Raw genomic sequence first — 24,543 nt, forward strand, 5'->3', positions numbered from 1 at the left:
TCTTAAAAATTTTTCACCTGTCCCCCCCCCCCCCCCCCCATACATGTTATAAAACAGCTAGATCTATGGTTTATTAAATCTGTAGGGTGTGCATTGATTTGTATTGCTGAAAAAGCAGGAGATTTTTAGAGCCAAGCAAAGTAGCAAATTCTTTAGAAAACTTTGTTTTACTTGTAGTAATGAGCACAACTCAGGCCTTAGCTACAAGTGCAGCAACTTCAAAGGCTAGAAACTTCACACATCTGATTTTTACGCAGCTTACACCAGACAGTAGCATTTGTTCATGGCAGGTGTCCAAAAGCCTGTATATCAGAACCAATCTGTGGCTACCTCTGGTCAGAATATATTTTCCCTGATGCAAGAGAACAGAACCAGGGTGAACTGTCCTCGCACCGATCAGGCTGTTCCACTGTGAATTGTGCTTATGCTGAGAGTCTGCACTGGTGCAGCTGTAGCCGTGACTGAGACCTGTGTAGACAGGTCTGGAGTGAAGGGTTTAGTTGTCTTTGCATATTTGGTCACAACTGCTAGCCTAGAGCAGGAAGCTGTGCTTCCTTTGTCTCGCACACCATTAGTTGTTAGAATATTAAAACCCCAGGGTTCGGAGCGTGTCCAGAGCGTAAAATGTTCACAGATAGTTGAACTGGTTTGTAATCATCTTGTCTGAAGCAGAGATATAGTGAGCTCATTGACTGTGTGAGAGTATACACTGTACCTAGACTCCTGGTGACCACAGGTAAACTTTTAGTATCGCCACCCCTTCACCAGAGATGATGAAGATGATGATAATTTTTATCCGGGTCCTGGGTGGCTGCCTGGTTCACCTGTGCCTGTGTCTGGCCCTGCCACTGGAGGCATGGGGGGGGATGTGGGTGAGAGGAAGGGAAGGCTGGCTTACCTTTGCAGGCTGCTGTTGGCATGAAGTTGTATATGCCTTGATGATTAGCTTAGTCAGGCCTTTATTTCTGCTTGAGTGTAAGTCCCCTTTTCACATAGCCATAATGGATGCCACTGTTAGAAACACAGAACCATATGCTTACATCAGCACAGGAAAGTGCAGCTATTTAAGACTCCAGAAGTTTTATTTGTCTTTAATTGTGCTTTTCGAAAATGACTTTGAGGCTGAAACCCTTTTCTGCCTGCTCCTTCCATTGGGAACAAACCTTTATAACTGCTAGCAAAAATTTGGCTAGTGTGCAGGCAAAAGAATCTCTGGGAGACCAGGCTCTGTAACTGCATCATTCAATCTCTATAGAAAGAGATGGTTGTTCTAGAGAACCCTCTGGTGCAACATCTTTGCTTCCCTAGGGTTTCAAAGCAGAGCCAGTTTAAATTGTGAAATGCTGGTAAGCAAAAAGGGGAATGGAACTTGCTGCACGTGAACCCACTGCAGGATTTAGTAGTTTTGTTTTAAATCAGGTTTAATCCGAGGACTATTTCCTGGAGTTTTCTTCGATGCATCTTTCCTATGGCTGGTGACTCTTTGGTAACATCATATTCCTGGTGAAACTTTATCGTTCCATGCATTGGCCCTTATTACCACTTCAGGCCTGAATCTTATTTCACTGATGGTGGTTTACTGGTGTGTAACTGCATGGATTTAAATGCATTTACTTCTTATTTTCACTGAAACCAGAATCAGGATCAAGGATTACTGTGAATGCTTAGTTCACTGTGGTGATAAAACCTAACAACTTGAGGCATATCTGAGCACATTATTATGGCACTGTTTTATGGAAGAGGATATACCAACCCTAAGCATTATTTAAAGAAGTGAAGAAGGATCTTTAAAGAAGCCGATACCAATTATTGTTTTAATTAAGGACCGTCTGACTAGGAGTACTTTGCATCTAGTTTCCTTTCTTTCTGTCTTTCAGTTTTTTTTCTATTGTGTTTTTCAGGGTTTCAGCTTTTCCTGCGCGAGTGAATATTTTTTTCTCTTACCCATTTTTCCCTCTCCCCCTTTCAAGAATCTTACAAATTAAGACAAAAGATAATTACTCAGAAGGGTAAAACTGGCAGGGTTCCCACGACACTTAAAATTAATGAGCTGTTGCGTACAAAATATACCTTGTCTCTTGTTCTCTCTCTTTTTTTTTTTTTAAAGCCATTAAAAGCACCCAATTTGACTTTTTGGCTATGTTTTCTGTTTTAGTAATTTGCAGCTATAAAGTGGCAACTGGCTACAGAAAACTAATCTCTCTGACTTAACATTTCTGTGCATGCAGAACTGCTTATCCAGTGACTGTTTTTTTCCCCATTGAAAAAATATCACTTTCCTGCCGTTACAAAGTGCACATTAACACAATTGAAATTCATTATTTGTGTGTGTTATCTCTTATTAAAAATAAACCAATGTTTTTGGGGGAAAAACCCATTGTGCTTATTGTTAACCAGGTTTTGTATTGTTTCCATCTGAGCCAAACGCTCTTTGCAAAGAAGGATAAACTCAAAACCTCCAAGTGATAGAGAAGTGTTATCATCCCTTTCAGCTGTATTGAGAAACTGAGGCAGGGGTGGGGTCCTGGTCTCATTTAAAGGCAGAGCCAGAACTCCTGTTAATTTAGAGGACAGGATTTCACCTCGTCTCTTGCGATCGCCAACCTAATTATTTTAGCTGCATGGGATCCTTTCAATAGTTTGTGGCATAATAGTAGCTTTAATTTACTTTGTACATCAGGAAATGGGAGATCTAGCTGGGAGGAGGTGATGGAAGATCCAGGTAACTGCAGACTTGTTTATCATCTCCACAAATTTTACCACCACAGTACAGCTGGAGAAATGATCACAGTGACAGCTGCGTTCATCAGATGGTTTTAGGGGGGAAACAGAGAAGTGTAGAAAAAGCACTTCCTCTGTCCAGGGTGATTTAAAAAAAATGTATATATTTTTAAAGTAACAGAGTAGTGTATAGTTCACACCTTTCCAACGTCTAAGCAGCCAGGGCTGCATTATCGACAGGGACCATCGGCTGCACCATGTGCTTGCACAGGCAGTCCCAAAACACTGCAGCTTGTGACTGTGTGGGTGCACAGACACACGGCTCACCAGGGCCCATGTGACCCGAGCCCAGGGGTGGGCAAAGTCTGGGCCGTGGGCCAGATCAAGCCCATTGCAGACTCCATTTCCCAGCAGCCCCTGCCTGCTTTGCTGTGGCCAGTTTCCATGGAGATCCCAGCAGCCATGGGGCTGTGACCGTGTGGAGCCAGGTTTTCCATGAAGACCAGCCCAATTAGCTCTGGCAGGGGATGCAGCTGGGTGGGGAGCTGCTCTGGGGCTGGGATCTTGCAGCGGTGACAGCGTGGTCCAGAGCTGTGAGCAGCTGCCGGGATGCCCTGGGCAGGGATGCTGAGGCAGTGGATAGCAGCTCTGCCCTGGCTCTGGACCACGCTGTCACCTGCAAGATCCCAGCCCCGGCCCTGGAGCAGCTCTCTGCCCAGCCACTATTGGGGCTGGTTTCCATGGAAATCCTGGTCCTGCGCTGTCACGGCACCGCCACTGCTGGGGTCTCCATGGAGGATAGATTTGAAACTTATAAAGGAAAGTATTGTAAATGTGCATTAGGTTTCCTGAGGAGCTGATAATGTAGTTCAGTTTCCATTTTAGGCAGCATTTTATTTAACTTGCTTAAGCAAGTTTCAAACAGTTATCACTTTGTGTTTTTGTATGGTATGTACACATGTATATGAAATAACATACACATAATCAATCTACAACTTGCAGATATTTGTGGCTGTACAAGAGAGTATTCATTATGATGGACTTTCCCAGACCTTTTGTGGCAAAAAGGGGCTGTGGTACAAAACAAATTAATGGGATATTTTCCATAAGGAAAGAATGAATGAATGGAGGGAGGGAGGCAGTGATGGGACTAGATGTTGCATGATGTACTCTAAAGACTGTTTTGCCAAGTGTAGCATTGAGAGAGAGGTAGCACGAAGGACTGTTTGATGGGGGATGCAATTAGGAAAAGAGAAAAATCTGTTTTGATTTTGTTCTCTTCTTTTTCCATGCTGCTTGGCAAGAGAAGAGCAGTTGTTATTCTTAGATGAAATCAGTGGGGAAAATGGATTGGGAGTTGCTGGGATAGACTTGTGTACATTTAGCTAATTTTGATCATGACACAGGACTTCTGCTTACAATCATTGCTTTTAACTTCTCTCATAACTGCAGTAAGGATTTGGGGTTCTCAGCTAAATGCAGAGCTGGGCCTCACGTCTTGCAGATAGTCTGTGCATAATTATGAATTATTTTTCTTTTGTTTAGTACCTTTTCTTTTTTTATCTCCCCCACCCCCCATTTGCAGGCCATGTGCTTGAAGCAAGCACTAAAAGAACACTTGGGGCAATTTGGGGCAACAATTTAGTTTTTTTGCATGTTTTTGCATATGCTTTGTTAAAAATAAAAAACATTAAATTCAACATCCTCCTCAAGCATTTCCATGTATATATAAATTATATTGCTCTGAAGTCAAAATTATATATAATCATATATAATATCATTCTCTTTTTTAGTATTCGTTATCCCAACCTTTTAGGACACCAAAAAACAAAAATGCTGATCAGAAACTGGTTAGAAACAAAAGTGAAATTGATAAGTCTCTATTCAGGCTCAGACATTGATTGACAGTATTGAATTCCATCTATTTGATATTGAAGCTGGTATCTCATTTCAGAAAACCTGTTTTTTATAAACAGTCCCTCTAATATTCCATTGATATATTTACTTTGATTATATGTACTAAGGCACCTATGACATAGCTAATGCTCACAACAGTTTATTTTTCTTGGAGGTGGGAGTTCTACTTCTTTACTTCTTAAATTAAGGCCGTGGTTTCTTATATACTTTGTCTTCTTGCCCCCAACCCTGTCTCCTGTTCTTTCCCTTCTCCCTTCCCAGTTTTCAATGGATCCAGCAAATCATTGAAGGAGAAAGAACCTGCTCATAAACACAAAAGCAAAGAGGCCACACCGGGGAAGGAGAGGAACAGCGAACATAAGGCTGAGAGCCGTAAAGAACAGGCTGCTGCTAATCACCACCCTGCTACAAACACTGGCTCCTCTACGAAAGGGCTTACTGCTAACAACCACACTCTTCATAGATCGGCTCAGGACTTAAGGAAACAGGTAACGAATACTGTCCTACTGTGGACACATGGGAAACGTGTACTTATAAGGTGCTAGCACCTTTTCACCGCCCCACACCAAGGGAACTTCAGAATCCTTAAAGTATGGTAAGAAGAAAGCAGGGATTTGATTATCAGTGTGGAGGGGAGATGGAAGAGAAACAGGACATGGGTTTGGTACCCCTTTATAACAATGGCTTTGTTAGACTAGTGTGTGTGTATATATACTATAGGATATTGCATTCATAACTATTTAATCTGTATGATTGGCACCCTTGCTGGGAGCCCTGCTGATATTGCCAAGGTTGGCTAAACACAGAACAAACAGCTTTTGCCTACAGTGGCTCCTTTCAGGTTCTGTTTTAATTTTAGCGAAGCTTGCATTACCCCTATGTGGGCTGTATTATTTGTGGCCAGAACAGACTCTGGAGTCTAAAAGAAATTATTTCCAGCTCCGGGAACATTATCTTCCCACACGCTTCATGTGAATATGGGCCTCTATTTCACCATGCCACACAAAAACACTACCTGTTCCTGCATTTTGGCTTACCCATACTCACAGCAACTTCAGTCCTGCTTAATCTTGCACCTGGACTAGATTTTGAATGCACAGGTTCTGACTCCAACTCCTTCCCACACTACAAGAAAAAGAAAAAAGGACATGAAGCTTGTTTCCACAAATTCTCTCCCACATAATGACCCTACTCCTATTAGCCTGTGAGGAGGTCCTGTGAGCCCTGGTGGTATCTTGTTCCCATTGCAGAGCTCTGTCATACTTCTCTTCTGGCTTAGTTGCTGCTTCGCTTTTATAGATGATTCTATAACAAGCTACCTCTAAGGTGAAATTCACTATTAGCTGTGGAATGTGTGGCATATCCAGATTTTTCTTTTGGACAGGTTTGCCCCTTGTATGGTCTTGGACTTGCACAGCCCTCAAGGTCTTAAATGGCATTGGCTAAACTGGGCCTATAGAACTTGAAAGGAGACTAAGGCAAAAGCACAGTATCCAACACCAAAAATAAATACTTGCTGCATCCATTGCTCCAACACTATTCAGCCCTTCTAGAAATTCCTCCAGGCATTCCCTACCATTTCCTGAATCGAATTCAAGCTCTTCCATTCTTGTTTTAAGGGCCTCTACAGTATGTCTGCCTCCTGCCCTTTGCTTTTCCTTTCTTCCCCATCCAGTTGTTGACTGAATACCTGTCTCCTTTTGTGTCCTTTACTCTGGCTTTTCATATGGTTGCCCACCCTTTACCTATATCCCTATTTCTGAGCGTCTGCCACATTAGTCTTCACTAGGGCTGTGCGAAGCTTCAAGTGCTGATTCAATTCAGCCCAATTCTTTGAATCCGAATTGAATCAGGAGACCAATAGAAAGGTCCAAATAGAGTCGAAGCTCTCCGAATTGATTTGGAAAAGATTCAGAGAGATTCGGGCAGTTCCGACTCGCCACCGCAGGGAGCTGGACCCAGATTCCGTGCCGGTAAGTAGAGGACGGCGAGGGGGTCTGGAGGGGGGGAAGGGACCATGGGGGGGGGGAACCTGCATCAGGCCCCATCCCCTGCCTGCTCCCCCAGCCCCCCTGAGCACCCTCTAACCCCTGCCCATCCCCCAGGTCCCCGGGGTGGGGGGGGGAAAGCCCTGCAGCTCCTGCCAGGTGCAGGGGCAATCTCTGCTGCCCCCCACTGCCCCATGCTGCATGGGGGGGCTCTGCCATGAGTCTATCCCCCATTTGCTCTCTGTCCCACCAGTGGCTGCCCTGCCTGGCCCCAGGGTCCCAGCTCTTAAAAAAAAAAAACCCCAAACAAAACAAAAAAACCCCCCCTCACTCACCAGTTGCTGCAGCAGCCGTCAGGGCTTCTGGGGCTCATGGCAGCGGGAATCAGACCCCTGCCTAGCAGGAGCCGGTGAATGCAGGGCTTTTTTTTTTTTTTAAGAGCTGGGACGCTGGGGCCAGTCGGGGCAGCCATTGATGGGGCTGGGAAAGTGGGTGGGGGGTGTGACCTGTTTGATTAGGAGATTTGGCCGATTCAGTGGTGGCCGAATCTCCAAATCGGATTTGGCTAAATTGATTCAGGACAGTGATTCAAATCACTAAATTGAATCACTATCCCTCGAATGGGCTGAATCCGAATCTGAAGCGAATACTAGCCACTTCGCACAGGCCTAGTCTTCAAGACCTCTTCACTTCTTCAACCAGTTGTTTTAAGCCTGCCAGTAGCATCACATGTTTGACTCTCATTTAATTTATGATATGTAAATATACAACATAGGGATATGGCAGTATATCCCACAATATGCTTGCATAAGATTTCAAAACAACTATTGTGATCAGCAGGGATCCTGGTTTTCTCTGATTTAAAAATTGCAAATTCTCTGATTAAAAACCCAAAATCTGTGATAAAAATTAAAGGTCCCCCACAGCCTCAACAGCCCTCCTGATGCCCCTTACAACAGCCCCCCAAGACCTACAGACACACAGGCACAGAGGCACACACTGACACCCACCCCAGTAGGTAAGTGTGTGTGTGGGGGGAAGGAGTGGGGCAGGGCAGGGGAAAGGGAAGGTGCTGGGGGGGGTAGATCAAGAAGAGTGGGGAGCGTGCTCCTGTGTCCACTCCCAGGAGCAGGGCCAGGGGGTGGCCCTCAGAGTGGCCACTCCCTCTCCCTTGGCAGCCGGCTGGGTGGCATGTGTGTGGCCTGCGCATGACGGGCACCACACTGTGCCCCACATCGCTTGCCTGCAAAGCCCCCTGCACAGGGGCACCCCTGCCCTCACCCCCTGGCCCTGTGGTGTGCCGCTTGGGGCCGGCAGCAGCCCCCGCTCTCTCAGCCCCCAACCATCTTCCCCAGACCTGCCCCACAGCCCCACTTACCTGTAGATAGCAGGGGCGAAGGGCGAGCCTGAGCTTGAGCCTGAGCCTGGGCCCAGCCTTGGCTGACTCAGAGGCTCAGGCCCCGCCCTTCCCCCCTCTCCCTACCACTCCGGGCAGGGCTGGGGGTTTCCTGCCCTTTCTGCAACTGGGTCTTGCAGACTGGAGCTGTGACAGCCTGTAAGAGCTCTTTGCAAAAGTGGAGAATCCGTGGATTTCTCTACTAAAAAGGGAAATTCGCATTTTCTCCGATTTTAAAAACAGGGAATCCGTGGTTTTCTCCGTTTTTCCGTGGGAAACGGAAAACCCAGATCACTGGTGATCACTTTTGCTTTCACCCTAGTCTTTTGACTTTGACCCTCCTTCCCAACTCTACCTCTGTTGTCATCTCATATTTTCATATTCACTAAGCCTGTAATTTCTCTGAAGTGGTATTAGTCATTTAACTTTTTGTTTAGCATCATACACAATTAAGGTTCTTACAGGTAGTATAAAAAAGCTAAGAGACAATCTCTAAATGTGTTGTATAGACGGATATGTTTCAAAATTGGAAGTAGTGCGTAAGCTGTACCTTTGACTGCACAGAAACCCCAAGATAAACCAGATCTGTACAGTCATAGTATTTTAGTCTTCATGTGGTAAAAACATTTCATTTATATTTTTTGTGTAGTGTAAGAGTGATGCTGTAGCCAGGATGGTCCAGAAATTATGCCAGGTAAGGATTTCTGAGGCTGATAACTTTTATTGGACCAACTATGTAACTGGGTTAAAGTTAGGCAAGCTTTTCAATGCCAATTATGTAGTTGGTCCAATAAAAGCTATCAGCCTAAAAATCCTTGCCACTTGTGTTTAATACTTTTGTGATTTGAAGTAAACCTTTTCCAGTATTGGAAAGGTGATTTGATTTTAAACCATTTAATTAATCCTACCTCAAATCCGATTTTTCCAGTACAGATTTAGGACATAATAGGCTTTAACCAAAACATTCTGTAAAACTTTTTTAGATAAAGAGTTGCATATGCAACTGTTAGAAGCTTTAAAAACTCTCTGATTCCAAGCAGAGTCTGAACAGCAAAAATAAGTTTCTAGATGCTGAATGCAAGTCAGTCTGATGATATCTAAGGGATGTACTGAAAAATTTTCTGCCAGGATTCAAATGTTTTTGATTTGGCAACAGTATTCAATTAGAGGAGAAGATGTTTTGAGTCATGGTATAATAGGAGAGAGACAGATTCTAAAATAATACTTTACTTCGCCTAGTGGTCCAGAAGCATAAATTAGCCATTCATACACATACCTCAAAGACAGTCATCATCTTAAAACTCAAAGCAGAGAAAAGGATCCAAACGGAGACAGCTTTCCTAAGCTTAAAACTATAGGACTAAGTATATTACTTTTATTCCATGAACCAGTCATAAAAAAAGCTCTTTGCACCATTTGTATAAATCTTTTGAGAGGTTGGTTGAAACTTACTGAGATTTTATAAAAGGACTGGTTTCTCGATATGGCATGTATGGTGAAAGGGGCTGTACTAAAACATTCGTCTTGCCAGTTAGTTGGACAGTGTTAGGTATCTGTGATGAGTCTGCTGAATTCAGTAGTGTTTTCCACAAGGGAGAGAGTTGTTTTATGAGGGCTCCAACCACGTCCTGTTTTCTTCCATAATGTTTGGCAAAATACGTTTTGTCCTGTATAAAACAAAGCCTACAGATGTTTCTCTCTCTCTTTCTCTCTCCCTCTCTCTCTCTCTTCTTTTTCTCTGGTGTGCATTTGCCTTGTCACATGCGCCAGCTTGTGCCCTGGCTCTCTCTTTCTCTGTTTCTTTTTCTGTCTTTCTCTCTTCCCTCCCCCCTTCTCTCTCCCAACCCCCAATTTAAAAAGGGCTATAGGGAGAGGAAATCTAGTGGAATGGGGCCCTCTGTTGGTCTAGTAAGATAATTTAGCTCTGCAAAATTCCAGGGTCGTATCAGTGCAGAAATATTTTTATGAATGAACTGCACTTCAGTCATATAATTTGAAATCCTTTGGGACCAAGGCATTTTGTTGTTGTTTTTTAACAAGCTGTTTGTTACTTTTATGTTGTGTGTGTGTGTGTGTGTGTGTGTGTGCGTGTGTGTATGGAGAACTGTGTGCTGTGGAAAAGTAAAAAAACTAACAAACAGCCTTAAAGTAATACTTCACCAAAAAAAAGTGGGGAGAGAGACTTCATATTTGGAGCATTCTGCCTCCAGCCATGGCTGGCCTATAAATTAAAAGAAACTTTTCTGCAAGTTTCAATCTTGGTCCCATATACTTTACTAAAAGCTAATAGAATTTTCACTGCCTGAGAAGTTTTCTCATGCATTACTGGAGTAGAGTGGTATGAAAATGAATATATATCAACAAAAAATGAAAGGCGACTGAAAACCAAAGAGAAATATATTGGTATCCATGGGTTCACTATAAGCACAGATCTTTAACGAGTGATGAAGGCTAATGTCTATCACTTTGTTACTACTTGAATTAAATTTACTTCTTTCTTATGTGCTCAGTGTAAGCACTGCCTCGGGATGGAGCTGTGGCACTAGACCCCATATGGTGAACCTGCGCAGTTGGCAGTGCGGTCACTTTATTAGGCTGTCTCTCAATGTGTATGTATGTTTTTGGTTTGGCGGTTAATGGGGGGAGACATATCAACAGTAGAAAGGTAAGAAAATGCCTACCACCATTACTTTGTTTGCTTTGGTATCAATCGCCTGTTGGGTCTTGAGAGAAACGTACAGCTTAGATGCTTTGCTTGCTAGACAGAATTTCACATTTGTTCCTGTGAAAGCCTGACTCCACCTAATACTCTGGTGATGACTAGCCATGTTGATTGTTCCATTTGTTTCTGGCCTGAAGAAGTTTATGGCAGTCTAATTCCACTTGAAGTGTGGTCTCTTCTGGCCTATATATGTTTCTGTATCCATATATTCCAAGTGCAATTCTTAATCTATGTACTGGAAAGATCTGAGGGCTCCAGGGGAGTGGGGAGAGATGAGTAAATGAAGTACTTCAAAACCATCAAACAGAAGCTACTGTACAAAGTGACAATTCTTTGAAGTTCCCAATAGTGCTTCAGCCTTATATGCTTTCCTTAGTGCTTGAGGAAAAGCATTTGAGTAATTAGAAGAAAAATTTGGGGCTGCATTATGCATTCTCAAATACAGAAGACTCTTCTTTGTCTAATCTGAAATGCAGACCTAAAGGTGTAACTTTGTAGAATGAATTGGGATTTCAAATGATCTGCTCCTCCTCAAGGATGGGCCATTTCATAGCATAAAGCATATGTCTCCCTTCAGCTTCAGAACTAGCTCTGAGTGATCTCAGCTGTCACTTTGTGGTGGCATTATAATGGGGCTAACTAGTTTTGATAAGTTACTGTTTTCATAATAAATGCGGTTTTTCAGAGGTTTGTATCTTGGCAGTTTTATTTCTAGCTTGGAACTGGAGAAAGAAGTTTAAGGTTTTTCTTGTGAGGAAGAAGATGCTTTAAGTCTTGCTGAGCCATAAGATTTCCTCTATTTGTTCTCCCTGTATATTTTTTTTTCCTGAGGCACACAACCAGATCTACCCTCCTCAGGGAGTGGCTCGAATTGCCTTTACAGCCTGTCTCCACTACTATGAACAGAATTATAAAACCCTAGAAAAAACAGGTCTGAGAGGGACCTCAAGAGATCATTTAGTTTACTATCTTGCTTTGAGGCAGGATCAATCAGACCTAGACCATCCCTGACAGATAGTTACTTGCTTAAAACCCTCCAATGAAGGGGATTCTACAACATCCGTAGGTAGCCTGGACCATTGTGTTGCGACTAACACCATCCTCATATTTCACCTAATCTTTGCTGCAAATTAAGCTCATCTCTTCTTGTTTTTCTCCCAGTAAGTATGGATTTTATTTCAATATCTTTTCAGGAATCAAGTTAAGGTTGACTGGTCTATAACTTCCTCAGTCCTTCTACTCCGCTCTTTTAAAGATAGGTGTGCTTGCATGAGTTCTCTTGAGTTCATGGATTACTTCAGACACTTCCTTAATCTAGCCTAAGTGTGTCTATCTTGTCTAACTGCTCTTTTGCTTGTACTTTATTAACTCTGGTTGGCAATCCTAACTCTTTGTTAAAATAATTTATAAAGTACTCGGTCACAGAGGACCATTTTTAGTGAAATCGTAAGCAAAGGAGGCATTGAATAGCTCAGCCTGCTCTTTACCTTCCTTCTCTTTGCAGTAATAGGCCTATACTCTCCATTGCATTCTTTACTTTTAATTGTGTGTTATATGTGGCCCACAGGTTAGATCCATCTTATGGAGCCATATCATCCAGTGTGTTTGTCACATGGAGCCTGTATGGCATGGGCTGCACACAGCACAGGGCTTTTCTGTGATCCAAGGCCAGTCCAGGTTGGGGCCCATAGACTGGCCCTGCATGCCAGATTTGGTACACAGAGATAGCCACATACAGCAGGGCCAGATGAGTATGATATCTCTACTTTTAATGTATATAAAGACCCCTTTCTTAAAGCCATCTTTGTCCCTTCCTAATTGAAACTCATTTTGCACCTTTGCCTTTCTGATTTTAGCTGTTCCTACTTGTGCTGTTCCTTCATAGTCCTTCTTTATGGTCCTCCCCTTCTCCCTTCACTCCCCACCCTCCCCCACACACTATTTATGTAATTCCTTTTTGATTTTCAGGTCATTGAAGAGCTGCTGATGCAGCCATAATAGTCTCTTACTATGCTTCCTATCTTTCCTCCACAAGAGGATATTTGCTGTTGTGCATTTAATGTAATTTCTTTCAGTAACTGCCAGCTCTGCAGTACGCTGTTATCCCTAAGCCTTTCTTTCCAAGGGACCACACCTTCCAGTTCCCTGAATTCACTAAAGTCTGCATTTTCAGGTCCGTTATTCTTATTGTGATGTCCTTGCTCCTTCCTCTCTTTAGACTAGCAACCTCTAGCATTTCACAATCACTTTCACCTCATATTACCTCCAAGTTCTCAATTAATTCCTCCACATTAGAACTAAATCTAAAATAGTAGCTCCTGGGTTCCTATACAGCCGAAGGTAGATGCTTAAGGCATGTTATGATGGCCATGGGCTTCATGGGGCTTCCTTCATAGCACACTCAGCCAGAGCTGCTCTTGGGGTGGAAAAACAGATGAATCAATCCCAAGCCTCCTTTTCAGCAATGCAGAGCATGCCTCCATGCTACTCAGCAGGCTCACAAACGTACCTTTAATAGCCAGTGTTTACTTGCATACAGTGTCTACACACCATCCATCTGGAAGGCTCAAGGTGAAACCTGAACCCATCAGATAAACAGGTTTTGAATGGAAGAGGCTGTCCTTGAACTCTCTAATCATTTGAGCTCTCTGAAGAGGAAAGAATGCTGGCTGGTTTTAAAGGGGTCCAATTCCAGCTCCAAACTCAGCAACACAGTGGAGAAATCTGTGTGTGCTGTGCATATCTATAATGTCCAACCCGGAGTGTAACTCAGAAGGAAGGTGTGCAATAGTGAGCTGAGAGTGATGAAGGAAGAGTCAGGATTCCTATTTTGATAGTGTCCTTTTACCAGTTTATTTCATTTTTCTGTGTCAGAATATCCAGCTATAAAATGGGTCTTTTTTAAGGAGTTCTGAGGCCTGAGTGAACAGTGTTTCAGAATCCCAAAGGACTGTGCTAGCAGTGCATGCCACGCTGCTCTGCCTTCCAGTGAAGCAGGCAAAGCCTGCTCTGTGTGCGCTACACGCCAAAATGTATGTCAGGTAGCTGCCTTAATGCAGTCAGTATGCTCTCCAATACAGTAAGCTTTTCAGTACCTACCCAGCACCTCACTAAGGCGGCTACTTAACATCGCTTTCCAGGTGTAGCACTCATGTCATGCATCATTGCAGTATTCCCTAGTACCGTCCTATGTGGACATGCCCATTGTGGCTCCGGGAGCCACTCTAATTAAAGCATCCCGAACGTCACGTGTATCAACATCCCTGTGCTGAAAAATGACAGTGGGGACACTTTAACTAAAGCTTGTTTGATGAGCTTTAGTTAAAGTGCCCTCGCCACCATTTTTCAGTGTGGGAATGCTAATGCATATGATGCTGGAGTCTGCTGGACTGTGGTAATTACCATGTTCCAGTAGGCTCGATTAATCGAGTCTGCTCCAACGTGCTGTAATTACAGTGCATCAGAGCAGTTTTGCTGCATGTGTATAGGCTCCCTGTGTGCACAAAGCATTGTTTTATTTTCTGAGCCTTGATTCAGTGTGATTAACACGTGAACATACGCTGTCAGTGCACTCATGGAAGTTCCAAAATGTGAGTACTTTTTTTCAAGGTTTCTTATACCATCACCTGGCTTCCAATCATTTAAGAATGTAAGACAGCAATGTCTTGCCTACCTAAGCTGTTCCCTAAATGAAGGCAGCCTGGCTTTTAGATAATTTTGAGCCAAGAGGTACTGCTATTAACTGGTGATAATTAAGCGAACACTTTTACTTTCCTAACTGAGTTCAGATATTTAAATTTAGGAGGTGCCATTCAATAATTTTAGCTTACAGTGGTAAAATATTAGTCATTAATAAGATATGATAAAATGTACTTTAGGCATGTAGGTAAAGCTGCCCAGATATCAAACTTTTTGTAAATGCACCTATCATAACTAGTGTACAGATTTTATTCCATATGAATAACTGTAACAACAGGCTGCCACAAATTCAGTGTATATGACAGACTGGATCCTTCACAGCTATTCTGATCTCCTGGGTGCATCATATGTTACTTGTATGTTTTTCAGGGGTGAGTAATTATTTTGGCTGTAGGGCTGCTTAATGAGCTTTGGTGATCAGCCTAGGGCCACAAGGGTAACCGTGCCCCTTGACAGGTGCCCCAACCCCGGTTGCCATCTTGAGACCAGAAGTCCCACCCCTGAACCCCCAGTCTTTGCCACTGGAAGTCCCTCCACTTGCCCCCAGAAGTACTTCTTTTGGGAAGAGGGGCTTTCCGTCTTGGAAATGGAAAAAACCCCAAATCATACACTAAAAATCAGACATCCATTATAACGTTTTATTTCAAAAAATAATTTTGTCCTTATTTGTGTGTGCTTGTGAAGTGTGGTTGGAGGGCTGGAAATGTGTGGGGGTGTTGTGTGTGCCATGGGAGGTGTGGTGTCTGGGGGGAGGGTGTGTGGGTGTGGTGGGGTGTGCATGGGATGGACACACACATGTGTGCCCCCCCTCCCAGACCTGTGAGCCCTGTGGTTCCTACCTGCCACTGCCAAAAACTCACAGCCCAAGCCCTGACCCTGGCTCGCTCCCAGGCCAGAGCGGAACAGCTGGAACCCGCTCACAGCCCTGAACCCGGTCTGCCCCGTGCCTGCTTCTGCTCACCCGTTCATGCTGAGCAGCGGCAGCAGCCGGACAGAAGCTGCTGCTTGGCATGGGGGAAAAGAGCCCTTCCCCTTCACCGCTGCCAGGTCCTCCTTGCTGTAACTGCCTAGAGCCCATGCCTGGACTGCCCTGCAGCTCCTCTCTGCCACTGTCACTGCTGTCTCTGCCAAGTTGGGGCAGCGGTGGCAGTGCAGAGGAGCCGCAGGGCAGCCTGAGTGTGGGTCCCAGGTGGTTGCAGCAAGAAGGGCCTGGCAGCGGTAATGGGGAGGGGCTGTTTTTCCCCGGCACCAAGCAGCACTTTGCCCAGTTGCTGCTGCTTGACATGGGTGAGCGAGTCTGGAGCAGGCACGGGGTAGGCTGCGGTTGGGGCTGTGTGTCTTGGTTTTGGCTGGTCTGGAGCTGGTCCTGTCCACTCCTCTGGGCCAAGCCCAGAGTGGGCGTGGGGCAGGTTGGGGTCAGGGGTGTGGGTCCCCACCAGTACCACAGGGCTGAGGCCAGCAACAGTGGCAGCCAGAAGGTGCCATCTCCGTCTGGGCAGCCTAGAAAAGTAGTCCAGCTGTGGAGCTGCCCCAGCCCTGCTGTGTGCCTGGGGGGTGGCAGGACGTGCTACAGGCCGAGGGACCTGCCACGGGAACCCCTGGTTTAAGTGTAGGTTGATGTTTGTTCAGATACAAGTGCTCAATTTTGTAAGCTCCAGGGAATGGGGTGGGAGGGAATTCTGTACATTATTCATTAATACTAAACCACTCATGCCTTGTTAGGGGGTATTTATTTGTGTGTGCACTTGGGTGGGGGGAGGGAATAGCATCTTGAGTCCTGAAAGGGTTGGTTGTAAAGGTATTGGATTGGAGTATCCATTTCTGTGATACCATAAGGGACATTTACAGTAGTTGAGGAATGCAGTAGCATTCTTAAGTGGAACAGCATGTGTCACGTGCCCTTGCCTCTACTCAAGGCAGAAGCATGTGCTTTACACACTTAGAGCAGGATTGGCTTACCTTTATTTTATTTTTCCCCAATTCTAATTGTCTTAAAAATGTGTCCAGATCTTGGTCTGCTCTGGATGAAATGTATGATTACATGAAGAGCCAAATCCTGTGGCCTTATTCAGGAGTCAGGACTGCAGAAAGGGGTTGTCAAACACGAAACTCTGAAAAAACATTCAGTATTACTAATTGACTTTTCTGTTTTCTTCCTTCTGCCTTTTCTGATGCTCGTGGCTCTCCCAGGTTTCTAAAGTCAACGGGATCACTCGAATGTCATCTCCGGGTGCAAATGTAGCCAGTGCCAAAAAGATGAGAGAAGTCAGACCTTCACCGCCCAAAACTGTGAAGTATACTGCAACAGTGACAAAGGGAACTGTCACATACACCAAAGCCAAGAAAGAACTGGTCAAGGAAACCAAACTAACTCACCACAAACCCAGTTCACCTGTTAACCACACAATCTCAGGGAAAATAGAAAGTAGCAATGCAAAAACCCGCAAACAGGTGCTATCCCTTGGAGTGTCCAAGTCCAACGATACTGCTGTTAACAGTGTAAAGGTCAATGGCAAGTTGAACCAAAAGACATGCACTAAGGAGGTGGGGAGACAGTTGAGGGAGGGGCTTCGCAATTCTAAGAGGAGGCTGGAAGAGACGAATCACATAGACAAAATACAGTCGCCCACCAAGAAGATCAAAGGGGCAGTTAGCTTGACGGAAGCTGCAAGCAAAAAGGCAGTTGTGGAAAAGCCTTTGCTGAATGGACATGTAAAAAAGGAAGTGCCGGAGAAGAGTTTGGAAAGAAATAGGCCAAAAAGAGCCACTGCTGGAAAGAATACGCCAGGGAAACAAGCACACGGCAAAACTGAAAATGCCTCCTGTGAAAATCGTTCTACCTCTCATACTGAGTCCTTGCACAAACCACAAGACTCGACGGGAAAGCACGAAAAGGGCAGCAGTAAGTCTGGGTGGGGGGTGCTGGGGGAGATTCCCATCCTCAGGCCCTCCGCCAAGGAGTTCCACGACCCGTTGATATACATTGAGTCAGTCCGAGCTCAGGTAGAGAAGTATGGGATGTGCAGGGTGATTCCTCCTCCAGACTGGAGACCTGAGTGCAAGCTGAACGACGAAATGCGGTTTGTGACGCAAATTCAGCACATCCATAAGCTGGGCAAGCGCTGGGGACCCAATGTGCAGCGGTTGGCCTGTATCAAGAAGCACCTCAAATCTCAGGGCATTACCATGGACGAACTCCCACTCATAGGTAAGTGCTGCTCTTCCACTGCCCCTTGCCCACAGTTTGTAGGCCATTGTGTGTTAAACTTTATGCTTTGTTTGCTTTTGGGATTTAAGTGAACCCTTGTGAAACTACAGGACACTAGAAACATCTGGTTTTTTTGAAGACCAGATGCAGTGCAGGTGGTTACAGTGCAGACTTCTCTATAATGCTTCACACCAGCAGGTTAATCCCACCTTGAATCTTCATTGATATATTTTTAGCCTGGTTATGAGCATTCCCACCTACTCTTAAAAATAAGCATATTCTTAGCTTAAAGTTGCACTGGAAGGTTTTAGGGACTTTCCAAGAAGGTTTTCTGTTACAATGTATGTAGCGCTGCTAAACTGGAAAACAAATACTCCTTCCCTTCCCCAGATTTCCTTCCTTCAAAAGCATTTAACCAAGGGGGAGAGAAGTCTTTGAACTGACTTCTTTTTGGATATCTAGACACTTAAAAGCACACATTTCCAGTGACCTGCAGACATTTAACAATCATTAAGTGTCAAGAATAGGTAGTTAAAACGTGGTTCGTTGCAAAATGGAGGTTTCATTATTTCTCTCAGCAGGTGGTTGCCTGAGCAAAAATCATTTATTTAAAAGAATTTGTGGTTTATGGTCTGCTGTCAAATATGACACGTGTGATAGAAATGTGACAGTGCTTTATAAAGAACATACATGCAAGTAAAGGAAAACAAACTATTGGATCATAAGTGTGGCTTTTGATCTCTAACCAGCTTCACATTTGCTGTCTGTAAGCAGCATTGAAAAATGAATACATTTATCTTTCAGTAAACACTTGTATATTTAACTTCTCACTGAGTTCAAGCTCATGGGATCTTAACATTGTAGCCTGAGGCATTAGTTTTGCCTTTGAGACATTATTCCCTCTGAGACTGCTATCTGTATTACTTTATTTAAAATGCACTTTTTTCCCCAGTTAGAGTGTACATAACATTTTATTTGTCAAATTTCTGTTTTGTTTTCAACACACAAATAGAATAGTGGGGGAAAATAGAATCCTAAAGAAACTGCAGGATAGATAATGAACCAAGAACTCCTCTATAACATGTGGTTAAATATTACAATAGAATTTGAGGAGGAATTGGGATCTATATTCTACTGTATTGTCTAGGCAGAAAAGTAATTTTACTGTAATGTTAAGATTGTAAAATCAAATATGCAACATTTTAGGGATTCCTAAAAGTTAAGATTTCTCTGTCAGCACTACATCGACCCTTTTGTATGCCTGGTGTACACTATCGATGTATATTAAAGTGAAGTTTAAACTGGCAATGGAAAGAAGAGGTCTGTGTGTACAAGATGGCTAAGTTAAGACTCCTGGACCAGGGTTAACTCTTTGTTTCTTGATTTTTGTGTCCCTGACCTCACAGCCTTCTGATTGCATTGATGGTATTTATTTACATTATCATAAGCCTTAGGAGCTGTATTTATGGATCAGAACCTGTATGCTAGGTGCTGTATAATCGGAACAAAATAATAGGTCCAGTCTCATGGAGCTTATGTTCCAACTACCCTATTTGCATTTAAACATAACATATGTAGGAAATTAAAATGATGCAGAAAGGGAGAAAAGAACCTGGAGATAATCAGCTCGCACAGGTTAGAAATCTGTTTGGATCAGTCTCGGATTTAAAATTATTTTCCAATAGCAGAGGTATATTCAAGGCTTGGCATTAAATGCATGCCTGAAATTTAAGATTTTATTTTAATGAGCCTGCTTGCTATGCGACTTTTACATTTTCTCACCCCTTCAAAAGAAGCTGTTTTTTTTTTTTAATTAAAAAAAGACAGTGAACTGATAGCCCATGCCAAGCTTGAAATTTCAGCCATTTTGTTATGTCGAGCTATTTCTTTCTAGGCAACGAAGAGGTTAAAACTTTTTTAAAAGTTTGGTTAAAAAAAATTGCCCAGCAGGCAGGAACTGCGCCTGAAAAAAAAAATCAGCTTGACAAATGAATGTTTAAAAAAGTTATGGCTGTGTGGAACAGCACCATGTTGAAATCTTCAACTCCAGCAAGCATTATCAAGCAACTACTATGATATAGGATGCTTCCTGAATGATTGACGCATGAGCAGAGATTCCCAAAGTGTTAGGTCATTACCATTTTGTTGTACCTCTGAACATTTTGTGATATGCTTGAGAGATGTCTAGTTTTGCAGTTGGCAACTTAAATTGAGTATGCACATATCTGTTGCTCAAGAAAACCATATAATATTCAACTGTACCAACCTTTCAGAATTGGGAGGATATTGCTCAGCTATATATAGATGATTGGATCTAATATGATGAAAAGTTATTCTGAATTATACCTTCAATTTTTTATGAGCTGTGTAATATGAGAGAAAGCTAGACCAGAAACAAAAAAAAAAGTGCTCTTCATGTGGAAGACTAAAGGCAACAGAACAAAAATGTGTTTCCTTTTTCCTATGGTGCTGCCCTGACCTCCCCTCTGCCTCAGGGTTAGAAGCTGTACTATTTTCACTAGGAATAGTTGCTAAGTAGGATAAGCTTTTGCTGCTCCATAATGTGACCTAAGGCTTTGCCAAGCACTAAAAAAAAAACCAAACAAATTCTAACCTATTTTTCAACATCAGAAAAGCCTTGTTCTCTCAGGACAGGTATTTTTTTCCAGTGTGTCATCCAAACATTGATGTGCTGTTACAGACATCACAACAAGGAGCATTCTTAAAAATGTTCTGCCTCAGTTGCAGCTGTGCCAACATTGAAACACTGCACACAGATTTACCATGCATTGTCATGCTTCTGAGCCCCACCATTGTTGAAGGGGAGGGGAGGGGAGGTCCCACGGTGAAGGTATGGGGGAAATCTTCAAGGTGGGGAATGTAGGAGATGGGAAGTCTGTAACCAGCTGTGAAAAGTTTGGGAGACAACGGGTGATTTGCAGGAGAGCGCGCGCATGTGTCCATGTGCTCTGACAGTACAGTGAAAGGCATGGTTGAAGAACCTACATAGGACAGAATGTGAATAGGCTTTGAGAGGAGGTAGCTGTCCTGTCAGCTGCAGAGTGGTGATTTATAGTAATACCCTTTCTCCCACCCCTGTTTTACAGTTGCATTTCCAAGTCATATTAAACACTAATTGAGGGGCCGCTAGGGCTTAATATTTCCATGATTCCCTCAGGGTGGAAAGAAGAGACAAGGTGACACTGGAGTAATGGTTTTGACAGTAGCATTGTTGGGTTGGGTGCCCCTCCTCCCCACCCTTTCCAAATGTCTTGTTTAATTATTAGCAGTTTTAGGTCACTTTGATAAACCCTTTCTGTTGATTATTATTTCTGTCCTTTGACACTAATTATGATGCTGAGGTTTCTTTAAACTTGTCTTGTAGGTGGAAACTGTATCGTTAATTTGACTACCTGAATGCTAGAATACAGTAACTTTTGCCCAGTCCTCAGTTTTTCTTTCCTTGACTGTCTCTTCCCACAGTGTTAGGGGTAGGTAATTGTACTGATGCTCTTATGACTGCTAAAACCAACATCAAATGCAAATTGCAAACGATCTTTAGCTACTTGTCCCTCTCCCTTAGCCTGTTTGTACCTTTTACACTACATCAGTTATACTGAGTTTGCTCAAATCAACAGAAACGTGTTTGTGATAATTATGACCCCAGAAGATATAAATCTCCATTCCCCTTAGCTTTTGTTTTGAGTTCTCCTTTTTGGTGGTGTTTACCATTTTTCCACTTCTAGCCATGTGAATGATAATACTTTGCTCTAAGGTAATGCTTGACATGTTCAGTGTTGTACAGATGTTCAGTAATTCTCCCTCTCCCTCTGTAAAAGGATATACATTAGTTACTTGCCCCTTTCTATTGCCAAAGTGCGGCTGGCAGTTTAATTTCTATGCCTATACATGTGCTCTGGGGTGGGGAGTGGGGCATTTTAATTAGAGCGGCTCCTGGTCAGCCTCTGTAACTAAAACGCCGCAGCGTCATGTATATTCAGTATCGCACATTTCAAAATGGCTACGGGGACACTTTAACTAAAGCTTGTTTGACGAGTTTTAAAGTGCCCCTGCTGCCATTTTGAAACACGGGATGGCAAATGCACATGACTGAGAGGCATGCTGGGACATTCAAATTGGCATGTGTATAGGCACCCTAAGATGCTATTTATTTTCTGGTTCCAACCAGCGTGGAATGGGCATGGAGCAGGCCTGGCTGAATGCTGAGGCTTTACGTGGTTATCTGGTGGGCTCCTTCCATTTCTTTTAGATGTAATTGCTTGGGAAAAGATGGTAGCAAAGGGCTTCTGAAACTAAGGACAAAAAGAGCATGAAAACTAAAGAACCTGCCTTGCTCTGACAAGAGACAGATGGCAGCTTAACTCAAAACGGAGATGAAGCAGCAGCTAGAAGGAAGGGTAGTGTAAATACCAAACTGTGATCCATTTATTCATTAGCAGCCAAGTGGTACCTAAATTAAAAAAAAAAGCCTACTGTGTTAACTCAAGGAGCCATGCAAGGTTGGGCCTGGTATATTCTGTTCCGGTCTCTGGATTCTTGGGGATATTGTGAAAAAGGAACGCCCTGCTGGATCTGGAGGGTGTGATATTGTCCTGGTAGGATAGAAATGGTGAAAGCAATGTGCCAGCAACTTTTCTAACTGTTTTCTGTGTTTTCCTTCCCCTTCCCTCACCTCCATCCCACATGTGTGGACTCCAGGAGGCTGTGAGCTAGATCTGGCCTGCTTTTTCCAGCTGATCAACGAAATGGGTGGCATGCAGCAAGTGACTGACCTCAAGAAATGGAACAAACTGGCAGATATGTTGCGTATCCCCAAAACTGCACAGGACAGGCTAGCAAAACTGCAGGAAGCCTACTGCCAGTACTTGCTCTCCTATGATTCCCTCTCCCAAGAGGAGCACAAGAAACTGGAGAAGGAGGTCCTGCTGGAAAAGGAGATCCTGGAGAAGAGGAAAGGTCCTTTGGAAGGACACTTGGAGAACACCTACAAGTTCCATTCCTTGCCCCGGTTTGAGCCCAAAAATGGACTCATTAATGGTGTGGTTCACAAAAATGGCTTCCGAAACAAGTTGAAAGAAGTCGACGTCCCATTAAAGACAGGCAGGCGGCGACTCTTCACTCAGGAAAAGGAGACCATGAAGGAGGAGGAGGAAGAGGAGGAGGATGATGAGGAGAAGGGAGTTCTTAGCGACTTACACAAGTGTGTATACAAGGTAGGAAAGCCCATTTCTGATGCTCTTCTTCCGTGAAAGCCTTGGAGCATGTGTTCCAATGGAGCACGTGTTCTCTGTGCAGCGCGTGGGTAAGAACCAGCGGGAGCTAACCAATGGGTTCCAGCTCTTGTTCCAGGGTCAGTGGCTGGCCCGGTAATTATTAGAGGTAGGCAGTGTGATAACAGGGGTATTCACTTCATGCCCATGCTGTTTGGACTCTTGCCAAACCGGAAAACATTTTTTTTCCTCCCACCCTTCCCCCACTTTCATTTGTGGAGCTGGCTCTTTATAAAAAATGTGGTAAGCTGCTCCGTCCAATTACCCTCTGACAACTTTATTTTCAGTTTTTTTAGTGACATTTTAAAGCAGTATTGTGCCTTCTCCCTACTGTTTCTTGCCAACCTCTTAATGAGCAGAGTAATTCTCCCTGATAGAGCCATCAAAACTAATGTCACTATAAATACACAAAATTTAGAAAGTGCAAATTGAAATGCAAACACTATTTTCATCCACAATGCCAAATTTAGCTAAGCACAAATGGTCACACAAACACTTATTCCTCCCCATGTGAAGCACATCCATTTGCAAAGAATGTTGACTGTCTTGCCGTATTTTACTTGGCAGCCTCCCACTATTGAACAGGAATCGACACCACAATGTGCAGAGTAGTCTTTAGATTGAATTGTTTTGCAGTGCTGAGAGAAACACAGTACTTGCTGTGTGCGCCCAGTAAACTATTACGGCACTGCTCCCTCCCCACGCCTGATCCCATCACCACAACGTGAAACCAGATAGCATTCTGAGGATTATAATGTCCAAAGCAGTTCATTTGTTAAGCTGTTTAGAGGCTGACTAAGCTTATGGGTTGGTTTTTTAAAAATTGGTTCATATTTCTGTTGCAGCCCACTGGATTTGCTACCTATTCTATGGTTTCCTCATCAATCCCGCCTTTTAGTAACAAATCTGTTATCAGTGTTCCTAGCAGGTGCAAGGCTGATCTCCTGGCAGCTACATCTGTATGGCTGTCTCTGTGTATAACAAAAGGTTGAGGGGTTTTTTGTACGTAACGTATTGTGCTTTAAAATGCTAAATGGGAAATGGACTTCACAGTTGTTGTAAAGCCCAGTCCTTCACAGATCTTTCCAGATTCAGGCTCATCACTAGCAAGCTTGGCCCTTGCGTTATTTAGGACAGGGTAAGTGCTGAATGCTCTTAAAGTGTGATCGCTGCGCTTCCAGCACCCTGCGGCAGGCTGTCAGTCAGTGGAAAATGTGCTCATGCTCCATGCATTTCAACTATTAGAAACAAACGCTGTTGAATCACAGAGTTTATCTGACTCATGCTACCATCCATCTACCAAAGGCAGCTGCAATGCAATGACCTGAGCAAGCCATACAATTATATTATCTACACGGCTGCCTTATAATATTGTGAGAGATTTGTTTTATTTTGAGACAAACTAACAATCCTGTCTAAGGAATGCAGAATAAGCCTCACTGAAAATTGGAACGATAGGCGGGGGCCAGGGTGTAAAGTATGGAGTGTGAATTTGAACTGTTTTGCTTAAATGGTACCTGAGATGCAGCTCCCCAAAATATGGCCTGCTGTTCAAATTACCGTGTTGTTTAAATATACAATTTTTTTGCATGGAAGTAGGG

At 43.6% G+C, this 24,543-nt stretch overlaps 1 protein-coding gene across 1 annotated transcript in view; it reads left to right on the forward strand.

Annotated features, from left to right (window-relative positions):
- Window positions 1-24,543, forward strand: part of JARID2 (jumonji and AT-rich interaction domain containing 2) — a 307,370-nt gene that overhangs the window by 250,449 nt on the left and 32,378 nt on the right. The window contains 3 exon segments of the mRNA XM_006027253.3: window positions 4,900-5,126; window positions 16,634-17,651; window positions 22,371-22,885. Of these exon segments, the coding sequence (XP_006027315.1) occupies window positions 4,900-5,126; window positions 16,634-17,651; window positions 22,371-22,885 (1,760 nt within the window).

Source organism: Alligator sinensis, unplaced genomic scaffold, assembly GCF_000455745.1.
Source record: "Alligator sinensis unplaced genomic scaffold, ASM45574v1 scaffold928_1, whole genome shotgun sequence".
Lineage (NCBI taxonomy): Eukaryota > Metazoa > Chordata > Crocodylia > Alligatoridae > Alligator > Alligator sinensis.